This window comes from Anguilla anguilla, chromosome 3, assembly GCF_013347855.1.
Source record: "Anguilla anguilla isolate fAngAng1 chromosome 3, fAngAng1.pri, whole genome shotgun sequence".
In the NCBI taxonomy this organism is placed as follows: Eukaryota; Metazoa; Chordata; class Actinopteri; order Anguilliformes; family Anguillidae; genus Anguilla; species Anguilla anguilla.
Window position 1 is genome coordinate 47193116 of NC_049203.1, and position 15404 is coordinate 47208519.

At 38.2% G+C, this 15404-nt stretch overlaps 1 protein-coding gene across 1 annotated transcript in view; it reads right to left on the bottom strand.

Annotated features, from left to right (window-relative positions):
- LOC118223045 (protocadherin-9-like) overlaps nucleotides 1–15404 on the bottom strand; it is a 230207-nt gene that overhangs the window by 213934 nt on the left and 869 nt on the right. Inside the window, exon 2 of the mRNA XM_035409103.1 lies at nucleotides 11813–14950. Coding sequence (XP_035264994.1) covers nucleotides 11813–14845 — 3033 coding nt within the window. The 5' untranslated portion in view covers nucleotides 14846–14950. The remainder of the gene's footprint in view (nucleotides 1–11812; nucleotides 14951–15404) is intronic.

A 15404-nucleotide genomic window follows, 5' to 3' on the forward strand; every position in this document is an offset into this window, starting at 1 on the left:
ATTAGCAAATAGCGTAGCATGCTTTTAAAAAAATCTAAATACTAATTCATTTTCCTGTTTTTCTAAGCAAATATTCTGAACACTTCCCACCTAATTTCTCCACAGCATACAAATGTTGAGGTCTGAATCATCCTCGGTAAGCTTAGAGAACATTAATTTACAAGAACTGTAACACAAATATAAAGTGGGATTACATGGTGGTAAGTGCATGAATGAGGACTTAGTAAAAATAAATGTGTAAATGCTTACGGATATACATGTGTAGTTTAATAGTTATTTATTATTATTTAATAAGTATTATTTCAAATTAAAAATAAATAAATAAAATGGCCAAATCTTATCTTCAACAGTGCAGTCTGGATAATTTATTAATTATATCCACCCAAATTGTGTGGCGTTTGCAGATCAAGTTGATTTATCTAAAAACTAGTTAAAAACTATTCATTTTTGTTCATTTTACTCCAGAAGACAGAATGTCTAGCAGGAAAAAAAACCTCACTCTGTTTAAATTAAACATGCTGAAATGCATTAGGCCTAAATACAGTACTTCAGCTTAAAAGCAGGTCAGCTGTCCCAAGAGTAGTGCTTGCTAGGATGTACAGCATGGATATTGTACAGTTCGTTTCATGCACCATTTGTGTTCAGACAGTATTTTAAAAATGCAAACATGGCTGAAACCATTTATTACCTTTGAAACTCCACGTTTGATGTTTTTAGAGGCTTTTGGGGTCACATAAATGTTTTTTTCAACAGCAGGTAGCATTGAGAAGATAAAGTTCCTGCCACTGAAGATAAATGGAAGCTAACCGCCAGGTACACAAGCCTGGATCTTGAAGATATTCATAGAAAATGGCTAGTTTCATCATTACCCTTCTGCAGGATAGTGGGTACATCTCACTGCAGTGTGACGTCACAGTGTTCTCTATGGTGCCCAAGTAAAAATCTCCTTCCACAACAATGCTAACACATTTGTGTGATCTAGATGTATTCAAGACAAGAAAACAATATTTTAAGTGGCAGTGAGAGATGAGGTGGTTGGAAAAGCAGGACAATTATGGGAAGACTTCAACAGCCAGTTCAAGAACACTATTACAATAAGCATGCTTCTGTGCACTTCGCAATAAAGTAAACATGAGGGATGGTCTACTGTTAGGAATGTGCCATATCATTTATGGCACTAAACACTGTTTTATGAAGAAAATGCCTACAATACATACTACATACTTCGATGCATGTAAACCCAGAATAGCAGAATTTTGCCCATGCCAGCCAAATTACTTCAAGAACATCTCAATTACAGCAGTCATGGCCAACAGACAAGAGCATCCCATGAGACGCCACAAAAAAATAGTCAGAGAGCCGCAAACAATAAATGAGGTTAAGTGTAACTGGAATCATGGATGAGTAGCAGAGCATACAAAGAATAGAATCCACTCATTTGCCTTTGCTGTCCTTTATAACATGAAGGCACCTGACATGTTTTCATCCAGAATAACATGGGGGAACAAATGATGATTCAAAACACAATGCAGACCCCTATCAGAAGTAGGCAAGGAGGACTGTATCAGTTTCTGGATTTCATGCAACTATCTGGCTCTTAAACATTTAATAAGCCCAATCATGTAGGTGATCTGAAACTATTTTAATCAGCTCATGAACAACAGGTGAACATTGTTTTTGTGTCCCTAAGTTTTTATTGTGGTCTATTCCCCAGACATCCCTTTTTCGCATGTGCATTCAAGCTGAGCTGGACCGGTGCATGACCCATCCTGGAGCTTTTTTTCCTTGTTCAAATGTGGTGAGCCAGAAATGTCCTAATTTAATTTCTGGTGCTGGCTTAATTTCAGCTAGCAGTTACATCAACAACAGTCACTTGGATGCTGTGTTAATGGAAAAGAAACAGCTACCTGGTCACAGGCATTTACAATAAGCACACACCAGACTGGTCCGTATGTTCGGCTTTGTAAAAGCTTACCTGGGTGTTAAGAAACAAACAAAAGCAGCTTTCCACATCTGCTTGGACGTTACTGCAACTCACTTCACAGTAAGTTACGAAGTTGCTTGTTCGTCCATTTTTTATGTATCGATTTTTTATTGAATAAAGCCCCATGCTTCATAATTTGAGGTTGTGGCTGGCTGCACATTACCAATGGAAATGTGTTTCCCTGATTAACATCAGTATGTGAAAAAAAAAACCTGCGTATGCACATTATATGGCATTTTCATTCACTGTTATAATTATTCAGCACCTCTAACACAATCATAGGGACTAGGTGGTATGAATATAACATCGGACTGCATACCTTGGTTTTGAATGTATCTGACTCAAATATGTTATGAATAATTGAAACGGCTAATGACTACTGACATGTCAAAGCTATTTGGGGTAAAAATTTCATAGTGCTAGGCTCAATATTTTCTGAATAAATGAGCAAAATCCGAAAGCTGTCACATTTAAGGGACTTTCCCCCCTACCCTAACATGCTGATGATGTCTCCTCTAAAGAATGGCCATTCTGCTCTTGTGCCAGAAAGAAGTGTACACCCAGTTTTCACAGACATTAAAAAACAGACAGTTACCTTAGCGGCAAGAGCCACCAGCCGTGATAAATCACCTGAAGCAGGTCATAGAGTACAACCTTTTACACGTTAAGGAATGTACTGTTTGGGAATAGCCAGAAAAAGTAGGTCTTCGATGAGGCTTTCAAAATCTGTTCCAGGGGCCTGGCTTTTGAAGCACTTGTTCTTACTGTAGTAGTGTACCGTAGCAGAAAATAAATAGATTAAATATGATATTCTAAATTACGTTGGTGGAGGAATGGGGTGGCAGTGTTTGGCAGAATAAAAACCTGTGCTGGAGCAAGTCTATCCTATGTAGGTAAGGCAGGTCTCCTAAAGTGCACTGGTATTTTTTGGAGTATTCTTTAAAATCCTGGCCGCCTGTCTTTGCATCTTGGAAGGGATGCAGTGGGTGTTATTCGATGCAACAGCAATTTTACTGTAGGTCTTTTACCCACCCTCTTTTTATATTCTGAATACAAATATAAACTATAGTTCAGTTTATGCTATGGGAAATGATTCAAACAACCCATAGGAGGACTAAAAGGCATCAGACATATTTTTCCCAGGGCATACAAGCAATTATTATATACTATTTCTATTGTTTTCCTGCTGAAGTCTGTTGTGCTTAGTGGTCCAGCTGTTTTACACCTGTAAAACTAAGCTGAATCTCAATTCATATTGATCATGCAAAGATGTATTCAATAAAAATAGAATCCTCAATTTGAAATTGTCTGCAGGATAGTTTGTAATTCCAACTATTTCTTATACCCATGATAACACAATCAACAAGTCAAGTGTGGCATATTCTCTTATCCTAGATATTTATTTCCAGGCAGTTTCCTTTTCTCAAAACACATTTTTCATACTGCACACTATTCATACTATATTGGTTTGCCTAATACAGTGCTTCTAGTGCAAAAGGAAAGCTATAGCATTTTGCTTTGAAGCACCTGTCCTTTAAGGGGAGGGTATTGCTGGAGGCCAGTATTATAGACAGTGGGGCATTAGAACATACGTGCTTATAACTAAGATTATTAGTCTCCTTAACTGTGTTTAAGAGCATCTAATGCATTAGCTTCCTCCATTTGCTATAGTCAAAGAACTGAGTTTACAAATCTATACATTGCTGTTTTTATCACAGAAAGAATTTCCAGAGGACAGCATTACATATTGTGTGACAGAACTGTTTGATGCTTTGCAGAAAAGGTGTGATACCACTGCCAGCTCAACCAGACCACTCTGTTTGGAAAGCTGACAGCAAGGCTCCTCAGAACAAGCTTAGTGTAATGGCCTGCTCAGGCGTGAAGTTTGGTTGGTTCCATCCAATCTGAAACCAATGACTTTTTACCAGTCTCACAAACCACTGAACTAATTGTTAAGGCAGACATGTTCACATTATTGTTCCTCAGCACCCACCCTGTTTGTATTCCCTGGCAGCCTGCCAATACTCCCATCAATTTCACCAATTTTCCCTATGCTTAACAGCATCCCCTTCTTTATTGGCAGCATCTGTTCTTCCTATTGGCTGTGAATGTTATGACCTGTCGCTCACTCCTCAATCCATGTACTCTACATTTTGTGACAGCCTACTCAGAACAGCACACCTCAGCTCAATACTGTACTCAATGAATTACACACTATCAAAATGCATGCATGTAGGTCTTTTTGTAATCCCTTTCATGTGGTTCTTAAGATACTTTCAATTGGTTTAAAAATGCTTCCATGCAGTTTATAAGTTTGAAGTTCATTTGCAGGAATCTGTGTTTTCCCCTGGCTTGCACCTTGCAACTGCATGCATTTACTAATTTAAATATTACTGAATTAACAATATACATCACATTACAGCTGGAGTAGGTTAGGCTATGTGTAGGTTAAGATATCGGGGAACGGTCATGTTTAATTGGTAGAAAAATTGTGATAGAAATCCAGCACCTTACATTGTCTTTATGCCCTAAAATGCTGCATTCTAAAACAATGGATTTGGGCCAAATTTGTGTTTACAAACAAAGTGGTTTACAATGCGAACCCATCAAAGAGATCAAGGCCGGTTCATGTGAACCAATCAACAAACTGCCATTACATTTTCAAATAACAGTACACATAGCCAGATGTGTCAAGAGTTTCACCAGTGGCAAGTAACAATTGGCTCCAATGCTATGCAATACCAAAAAGAAGAAAGTAGAATTGGAAAGAGCTCACTATAAAACTAGAATAAACACAATTCGGAAGGTGGCGAGAGGTTCCGGAGACGTTGGAGAGTTGAAAAATTGAAAATATTTTATTGTTTTTTCAGTAAGCTCTATTGCTATGAAAATTATTCCCTTGTTTTATCTAGACTGTAGCTAATGTTACGCCAGTCTGTAAGGCTGAAAGCCAGTTTGCCGAGGAACGTTGATGCGTGTCCAAGACAAGGTGTGTGGAGAAGCAGGGTGGTGGGTGTCTCTTTCTCTGTGGACAGGGCCAGTGGGTTTACAATTTGCAAGATATCTTCACTGTGACCATTGAGAAAGTTGCCTACTGCAACTTTAAATTAGTTCCGGCATAAAGAGTAAATACTTCACAAAGATTGTTGCCAATAAAAGGCTAAAGATTTGGGCTTAACAAAAATACGAGATAAGAATTCACTTGTGAGTCCCCAGTTAAAATTAAACTGCAAATCTTTCATGTAATACAGAATGGGATAAGTCACCTTTCATTGGTATGAAATCCGTTGCTATATGTCATGCTGTTCAATAGCAAGGACCGATACTATTATCAATGACAATTATATAATGAGGGTCAAAAGATGCGAAAAGAGCCTTATTTTGCACCTCCTTTTCCCCATAATCTTAAATCCCATTTACTAATTTGGACTTTCATATTCAGTTTTCCATTTTAGGCTGTAGCTAAGCACCCACAGACCCTGCAGTGTTCTGCATCATCTGACTACACAAATAAGACTCCCCTCCTGAAGTAAGGAAAGTGCTTTTGTTTTGCTATTAGAAGTTACTGCTATTGGAATTTGCTATTGCTGATAAGGGATCCATCAAATTATGTGCTGCCCCGGCACAGCACCTTATCTTAGTCTGGTTAATTTACGATTATCAAACAAACTAAAATGATTTAATTCCAGCCTGGGAGAGAGATTTTGGAAGTGACTATGCAAACATTTAGCAAATCTGTGCGGAATTAGTCAATCTCTAAAGTGTTTTGGGTTCTATTTTGAGATGAGCTCTATTGAGCTTAGTCTGTACTTGACCAAACTAAATTAAACAGGATTAAAACTCACATTGGCTGTCCATAGATGTTGCTTTTTAATGTTGCTTTCTACTCCAGAATATAATGTATCCACTGAATCCTCGGCTTTAAATACAGGCCTTGCAAGTGCAAAGAAATGTGATTTTTTTTGTAGTGAATTTCAGAACATAGCATGCTTAGGAAATATGTTGGAAAAAGCCATTGTTAATGTTCACATAGTGAATCCACTGCATTTTCAGAACAGAGATTAAAAAGCAAGATAACCATGTTCTGATTGCTTTGCTGTTACAGTTGTCTGGTTATCTTTTTATGGGCACAATCTTCCTCCAGCTCCCTTATCTATATTTTTGCTGGAGCAAGTAATGAATTCACAAAAGCTGAGATGCATTTATCAAAGGATGAATAAGCTCCAATTTGGAAAGACTTGTAACATAGAAGTGGGCCTCTGTAAACTGTTCCAGCAGCTGAACCCCAAATGTATGTGAAAATATTTTACAAAAATGCCACCATGAATTTAGAGAAATGTACAGGATAACAAAAACAATAGAAAATTAATAAACATAAACAATGGAATGCCAATTCTGCTTTTGTTAGGCCTATCCACTATCACCTTGTTTTGTATAAAACAATATGTGTCTTCAATCAAGCAAAAAATACTGAGAAAAAAATCTAAATAAGACAATGGAAATTAGAAACATTTATTATGAAGTAAAATAAAAAGGTATAAACACGGTTCAAACAATGCTGTATAATTGTTTATTTGACTTTTCAAAATGCTAGCCAGATTTATTTAGCATTGTTATTTAACACAAGTTTCAGATGGAGATTACATTACATAAAAGAAAACAACGCAATAATAGTACAACACAGCACATTAAGCAAGATTACCAAGAGCTCAATTTACATAAAACATCTGTTATATACATAATTTATTACATAGATACACTTATACAATTTCAATGTTATGTGAGGTAAGTTGCAGAGTATCAATTGCAATTACCTTTCAAGTTAGACGCAGGTCTCTATTCATTCTAACAGAAATGTGCCAATGTTACTTTTTCACACAGTATTTTTCATTCATCTCTACAACCACTTTTTACAATTAAAAAGTAATATTTGAGTCTGAGTTGCAGTCTCAGTTTATCATTATTGTATCGCTCTCATTTTTAATGCCTTTAGCACTCTGGTACTTTTCGATGGTGACTCTTGCCAAAGACTAATTCTCCAAGGATAATTAAATCAAAATGCAATACAACACTTCCCAGCAGTGCCGGATGATTAAGAATGGCACTAGTTAGTTTATGACACTAAATGAAACCTGTTTGTGCACTGGTAAAGGTGGGCTCATAAAGGAGTACAATCTTTGCCTCACAGGTACTTTGACCCTTTAAAAATGTCAAGAGTAGTATAGATGGGTGGGGTGGTTAATTTGTCCAATACAAAAACCTATTTACTTATCATTTTGTTTTATTTTAATTACAAAAAGATTTAAAAAGTCAAGAAACATTTTCTTCATACCACAATATTACTCATTTACATTCTATGTTGAAATTGATCTTGTGGGATTTCTTTGCTTGTTTTGCAGCTGTTTTTTTTTTTTTTTTGCTTTTTTGTTTCTCTGAATGACAAATGCTTTCATTTAAGGAAATACATTTTAATGACAATTTGACTGAATAAGCGATTTTAAAATGACAGCGTTACAATGTAAGATTTATTTTTACTGTATAAACTATTTTTGTGAATGTCCTTCAGTGCATAGATGATTTAGTGATTAATTCTTTTTTCTTTCTTACAACTTTCTTCTGTTGTGGATGGCCGTCTCGTTCTCCCCTATGCTACTGGAGCACAGTTAACTAATAACAGTTGTGGTATATCATAAGTGAAGGCCTCAGCACCTGGCCACCCCATTTTGATAAGACAACATCGATAGTGAAATTAATATACAGTATTTGTTTTACTTAAATTTTTTACTTTACTGAATATTTGTTTAAGCTTCATATGGTAGCTCAGACATCATTTCTTTCAAAGTAAGAAAGCCAAGTGTTTCCTGTAAATTAGCAAGGCCTACTACTAGTCTTGTTCATTAATAGGAGATCGGTTTAATTTCTGTTCCCACAGTTTCCCAAGTTTCATTTACCTCAAACTCACACAGCCTCTGGTGAATGCAGACTTGTTTTATCAGATAGCTAATTTCAGCTTTATTTCAAGCCAAAATTCCAAAGCATAATTAACAGGTACACAATGTTTTAATTTATACTTTGCTCCCTGGACCACTGCAAATTCCTTGAATTTTTATTTTTTAGTTCAGCTTTGTTTCTGGTTTTCATTTTTGTTCTCTAAATTCTTTATATAAAGCTACACTAGTGAACAACAAAGGAATCAAAAGGAGAAAAAGGTTTGATAGATCATTCATTGTCCTGTAATGTGAAGTCTGGCAAACAAATTAAAGGAACATTTCCACATGATATCTTGGATGTCCGTCTTCAAATTAAAATTCTCATCTTGAGTTAGTACATGACAGCTATGCTAAATTCAGCCAATAATGTGTTGGACCTCTATAGCTAGCTAACGGCCAGACAGCCTTCAGATACTGTTGAACAACAGGTGTTCGAAAGGATACTTCACAGAAGCATTTTTACAATACTAAAGTTAACCACTACTGGCTCTTAAGAACATGTCTTTCCTGGAAGAACCGATGCTTGAGGTTTCAACCAGCAACACCACATTAAGATATAAGGAAACACAGGGAGGATATAGTGTACACTCAGTAGTGCATATAGTTTGTACAGTATTTATAACTGGCTGTTGTTGACAAGCCAACACCAGCAGAGTCACTCTATACAGAACAGTATTTTTCCATGTTACAACTATTCTTGACATAATGCTAATAGCTAAATGTCTTCATATGTGCATATTGTCAACAATTTATCATAACACATAATTCATTTTATAAGAGTTCAAGAAAAGCCTATGATTGATTGGATATTATGGTGAAACTGAAGCGAACATACTTCCTTTCTACTACTCAGTAGTTATGTTGCTTGTGGGTGTAGTAACATTTCAATGGCCTTGTTCTACTTTCATACACACCACACCTTCATAATACTGATCAATGCACAAATGGTCAAATAACATTGCGCAATTGAAAAAAAGTAAATTCGGACCCAATGAGCAGATCAGTGGTAGGTCCATAGTCCTCTTAATTCCTTGCCAAACTCCACTGATACAGTGCATGCATTCACCTTTACAGACAGAGATAGATTTTGATTGATATGATGCTATAGTTACAGCTTCTGACCAAAATTGACCTCGTTAATTTAATGGCTGGATCACCCTGACAGACGTTCTTCTCACGTGACATATTGTTATATTCCATTAATCTTTTCATAATCCTCTAATCACATGTATCCACTGTCCACTAATCCCCTATTAACATGCCAAATAAACCTGTGAGGAATGACATATGTCTTGAGACACAACATTGGAGAGTATTTTACATTTGGTCTCACACTACCCCAGTTTGAGTGCTTCCATAACTGATTAACACTTAAAGGTAAATATCACTGGCTGTATGTGCCATTAGCAGTAGTAGCAGAGAATTCCACCAACCAACAGACAAGAGCAGAAAGTATTCCTCCTTTCAGTGATTTCAAATCACATAGGCTGACTAAATGTCAGTAATGCAGAGGACTATACAAAAGAATCCGGTATGTGACATCTTAAATAACGGTAAGGAGTAGCTACAATACTTCATGTGGCTCACTTATTAAATTCCCAGAATGTGAAAAAAACCCACTCTACATCAGCACATTAAATTACGATACGATGCTGCAATATATGGTTATTACAGAACCTTAGTGAATAGGAAAAAAAAATAGCTAAATTAATCTTTTATTGCCATCGTTCTCAAGCTGGAAAGAGAGGATGGGACATAGGCTAACAGTCAACTAGAGTGTGGTCTTTGTTGGCTAATAAAACCAGGACAAAGTTTTAATGTCATGATCATTATAATACAGTTCACTGAAGGGCCAAGAAAAATGAATAGCTGTATCAGTGTGAGCAGAGTTAGGTGTAGGTAATAAAACATCTTGCGAAAAGCCTCTGGCTGCAACACAGCAGCTGTTAGTAAAAACCCTCTGATGCTTCATATCAGTGGGAAGCCATTCTTCTTTTAATACAGGAGCTCAAGAGCTAACATACGGTTCATTTTTGTGACAACAAAGGGTACACTGCACCAATTCTGTACTTCCCTCTCACATGGCGCATGCAAACATTTTCTATAATCCAACTACTAATTAATGATTGTATTAAAAACCAGAAATGTAATTACAGTATGTTCGGGATCTGCGGGGAACTTTGACAGACAAATAGATTTTTTTTCTTGATATCCAAAAATATGGACAGTCAATAAAAATGATTCATCATCCACACATTTCCCCCTTAAAAGCTTCACAATAATAATCGGACAGGCAAAACGCTACTAGAAGACACCACTAATAAAATGAATGCCAGTCTCATTGAGAACCACTCAAAATAACAGCCCTCTCTCACTGAATGGCACATTTCAGACACCTTCATACGATTACTAAAGAAATATGATTATTTAACTAAGGGGATGATATTTCGCAGAAAACAATGTCATGTACAGCAGTCATTTCTCCTGTGTCCTGCTCTATTCAGCTGCAAAAGGCCATTAGGAGAGATGTGCCTTTTTGTTGTTGTTATTGCTCTTTGCTTTTGTGGTCAAAATGTTAAACACAATCCAGACAGCACTAACTTAACTCTGCATCAATAAAAGTCACAGTGTCCTATGCTAAAAAGGCCAGATCTTATCATTTACAATGGATCCTGCCATTGTAAATCTGCTGTGCATTTACTCTGTCATTAGACATCAGTTTCATTGAAAGCAAGGGTGGGCCTGCCCCATCCCCTACTCCCATTATTGTACAGAGGTACTGTATGTTGGCTGGGTGCCAGACCATGCCTTACAGAACAACGATGCCATCTACAGGCAGAATTCCTAGGTGTTCAGTCAAATGAAGAGGACATATTCTATTTATCTCCTTAGCTCCACATTAAAAAAAGCTCTGAAATAATGATTTTACAATGAGTCTTGTCTAGATTGGATACGTTTCAGGTTTCATTAAAGATTTAGATTCAGAAGTGCATTAGCATGGTTGTTAAGGATACGTATTATCATAGATGTGTACCTAAGCATATTTAGCTCTCTGAATAATCATCACTGCTCATAATTTTAGGCCAGGTTTACCCAGACGGTTGTGCTTGTTCTGATTTTGTATATCTGAACATTTCTCTGCGAAAAGTATATCAAAGAAAGGGGTGAGCTGATTCAAAATAGCCAAATTAAACTGCCATCAATATTTAATCTGAATAGATATTCAGCACAGATATAAGAACTACATAATTATTTTCAAAAAAATAAATAGTTGTTTTTGAAACACATATGCGAATTAACTGAATTTGTTTCACTCACACATGCCAAATTGTTTAGTGCCAATTTAATCTAATTAAATGAAAACAAGTGGTAAACTGACTAGATTAGCCAGAAAAAAATGTTTCTTTCACAAACTCTGAAAGCAGTGCCTCTTTTCAGTGTGACAAAATGCACACGTTTCACCATCTGGTTTACAGTGCAACAAAATGCAAACAAAACCATGTAAATGAGTTTTCTCAGACCTTACAAATGAACCACCCAGCAAAAAAAAAAAAAAAAAATACTTTTTTTTCTAAATAAAAAAAAATGATGTATTAGTATTCAGATAACAAAATATATATGCATGTGAACCTTCAATCCAAAACAAACAACATACATAAAATATGAAGAGGGATTTTTGGTATAACAGGTCAACTATTCATGAGGAAAGACAAGAGGCAAGTCCTTTTTGTAGACATATAAAGCAGAGAAAATGACACATGAGGCAACTGGCACTTCAGTACTGGTGCACTGGACAATTATATGCAGTACTTATAGACCAGTAAAACTGCTCCTTTACCTGTCTGTTGTGCATGGGACCCCTTGTCTTGACCCCTCCTTGGGAACTGCATTCTGAGGCACTGAAGTGGTCAGAGCTAGTGGAGGATCGCTTGGACAGAGTATCACAACCCCCAACAAAGGTGTTGTCCAAGGGGAGCTCCTGAATGACGTGGTGTTTTTTCACAGAGACCGGAGAGTCAGCTTTGAGGTGGAAAGCAGACTGCGGCGAAGCAGATTTGTAGTGCCGAGCCAGGTCAGGGCTGCTGGGTTTAAAGGTGGTTGTAGGCACGGCGCTCCAGTCAAAACGCCCTATGCTCTGCTCCTCCAGCTCGGCCGGGAAGCTTATGGTGCCATTAATGGGTTCATGTACAGGGTCATCGGGCTTAGTCTCCCCAATGGTGACAAAATTTAACAAGGAGCTCTTAGGTGACTTCCTTTTCTTTCTTTTCTTCTTTTTGTTCTGTTTGCCCTCCTGGTGTGGGGACATCCACTCTGTGCCCTGTTTCTTCCTCTGCGCTGCTTTGAACCTTGAGGCGTGGCGACACCTTACCAGGACAGTGAAGAATATGACCACTATCACAACCATCGCCCCCGTCACGATAGCGATCATAATTGTCAAATAGTCCCTGCTCTGATAAGCCTGCTTGCTGTCACCAACGTTTCTATCCAAAGGCGTCTCCATGGTTTGCCGGATGAGGTCGTGGACGTAGGACACGTTTCCCACCGTGTCATTCACATAAAGAAAAACCATAATCAGGGTGTGCAAGGACTTCGGGTAACCCAGGTCACTGATGTTAACCACCAAGCGGTGAATGCCAATGTCAGTAAGAGCTGGCTTCTCCTCAAGAGTAATGTTACCAGTTACCGGGTCAATCCTGAACAAGCCCTTGCTATTCCCATTTACAATAGTGTACTTCAACTCAGCATTCATCCCTGTATCCCCGTCCAGTGCAAAGACCTCCGCAACTACTGACCCGGGAATAGCAGAGAGAGGAACCAGTTTGAATGATGTGTTTGACGGAGGATAAATGACGACAGGAGAGTTATCATTGACATCAATGACATTAATGGTCACCTTTGCAGCTGAAGAACTGGGGGGCTGCCCATTGTCTTCAGCCCTGACATCAAAGGTGTAAGAGCTCTGTTGCTCTCTGTCAAAGGAAACATTTGACGTTATAACTCCAGAATAAGGGTCCAAGATGAAATTTTCATTGTCACTCAGTATCGAAAGCGTTACAGCAGCGTTCTCTCCAGTGTCGGCATCTGTGACAGTAATCACTCCGACAGTGCTGTACTTTGGCGAGTTCTCTGACACAAAAAACTGAAAGTGATTATGCGTAAACTTAGGGCTGTTGTCATTCTCATCCTTTATGGTTACAATTACAGCTGCCTGGCTTTGAAGTGGGGGTGTCCCATTGTCTCTTGCCGTAACAGTAAAAAGGAATCTCTCTTGCTCCTCTCTGTCAAAAATTCTTGAGGCAGTTAACACCCCTGTTTTACGATCCAGGTCAAAGAAGGAAGCATTGGGCCCCAGCTGGTAAACAATCTCCGCATTCTTTCCACTATCCTCATCGGTGGCACTGATAGTGGTGAGAAACGAACCCCGTTTATTGTTCTCCATAACGACTAATTCAATTACAGGCTGACTGAAAACAGGAGGGTTGTCATTTTCGTCTTCAAGCTTTACTCTGACTAATGCTGTCTGGTTTAAGCTCGGCTTGCCGGAGTCAGACGCGACAATTTTAAAATTGTACTCTTTGGTGCCTTCATAATCAAGCAATGAGGAAGTCTCCAACAAGTATTGGCTGTCATACACTGCCTTAAGGTGAAATGGGACATCCCTCTCAATAAAGCAAATTACTTTCCCATTGACATCTGTGTCCTTATCAGACACTGTGATGAGGGCAATCTTGGTATTGATAGGGTCTTTCTCAGACAAGAAAACTGTTCCATTAATTGGACTAATAATGTACCTCAGGTCTACGTTTGGGGGATTGTCATTCACATCTGTCACATTAATAGTTACTGTGGCTTTAACAGGACTTGAAGTGCCATCACTGGCCATCACTGATAATTTGTGAATGGCCATTTCCTCCCTGTCTAATGGTCTCTGCACTGTTATAAGGCCAGAGGTGGAATTCAACGCAAAGAGTCGTTTGGTTGCTGTGGACACCTGAGCACCAAAAGAGTATCTGACATCAGCATTGGCCCCAATATCTGCATCTGTGGCTAGCAGCTGTACCACAGATGTGCCCACAGGGGAGCTTTCTGGGATGTGGACCTCAATCTGGCTCTCCTTAAAGACAGGCTTGTTGTCGTTCACATCGGTTACAGTAACCTGAAGTATGGCAGTGCTGGACTTTTGCGGGTTGCCCCCATCTTCTACCTTAACCTTCATAACATATGTGTCCTTCTGTTCTCTGTCCAAGTTCTGCTGTACTATCAGCTGGGGCCACTTCTCTCCCTCTGGAGTTTCCACAATGTCCAAGCCAAAGGCATTCTGCCCATTCACTAGCTTGTAGCGCTGCACACTGTTAAAGCCAGTGTCTGGGTCAGTGGCCGAGGGGATGGCGAATCGGCTATTAATTAGTGTGTTCTCTGGAATGGAAATGTTTATGACCGGAGAGGGAAACATGGGGGCATTGTCATTGGTGTCCTTGACAATAATTTTAATTTTAATCAGCCTAAAATAGTCATTTGGTAGGATGACCACCTCAATCTCAAAAGAACATTCACTGTCCTCATAGGAGGGGCCAGGGCAGAGTTTTTCCCTGTCGATTCGGTTTGAAGTTGTGTAGATTTCTCCAGTACTACTTAAAACTCTGAGTAGAGGTTTATCTCCAGCTTTTGAAACCAGTCTGTAGACCAGATTAGCAGTCATTCCAGTTGCAGCATTTGTATGAGAAATGTTCAGATCCTTTGGTATGTTTCCAATAAGAATGTTTTCCTGCAACTCCTCCCTAATAGGGTAGATCAGCTCTTGAGTTACAGCAGGGTCTAGCCAAATGAAGGCAACCAAGGCAGCCAACAGGTAAAAATCCATACAATTCATGGCAACTGATTATTCCTTTTCCACTTCGTATAATTGTTTCCCCCTATGCAATGGAGCTAGACCGCAGAATGCGTGGCACCTTTGTAAGTACTTGCCAACAAAATCCTACAAATAAACAATAATTGCAAAATGTTACAGTCTGGTAACCATATTACTTAAATATTAATTTCAATACAATCACTTAAACTTAACATTTATTTATTGTCCATATATATATAGATGTAAATGTTTTGGGTAATTACTTTGCTAACTTACTTTTCTAAAAAAAAAAAAAAAAGCATGCAGCTTTGCAAACAATGTGGCTATTCCTTAAATCGTCGTATCATTTTAATAATTCCTTTTACTTCCAGAAGCTTTCACTTGAATAATCCTGCAGCAACCGGATGAGCCATTCAAATACTAAATAGCATCTTTCAAGACAGCTACATGGTACACTAGTCTTGAAACGGCTTTGTAAAATGACATGAGTTAACAGTACGTTATTTACTTAATCGGGAGAAAATTATTAATGATACTTTGACAAACCAGGATCTCAAACTTACAGTGGCTAAAGGTAGAA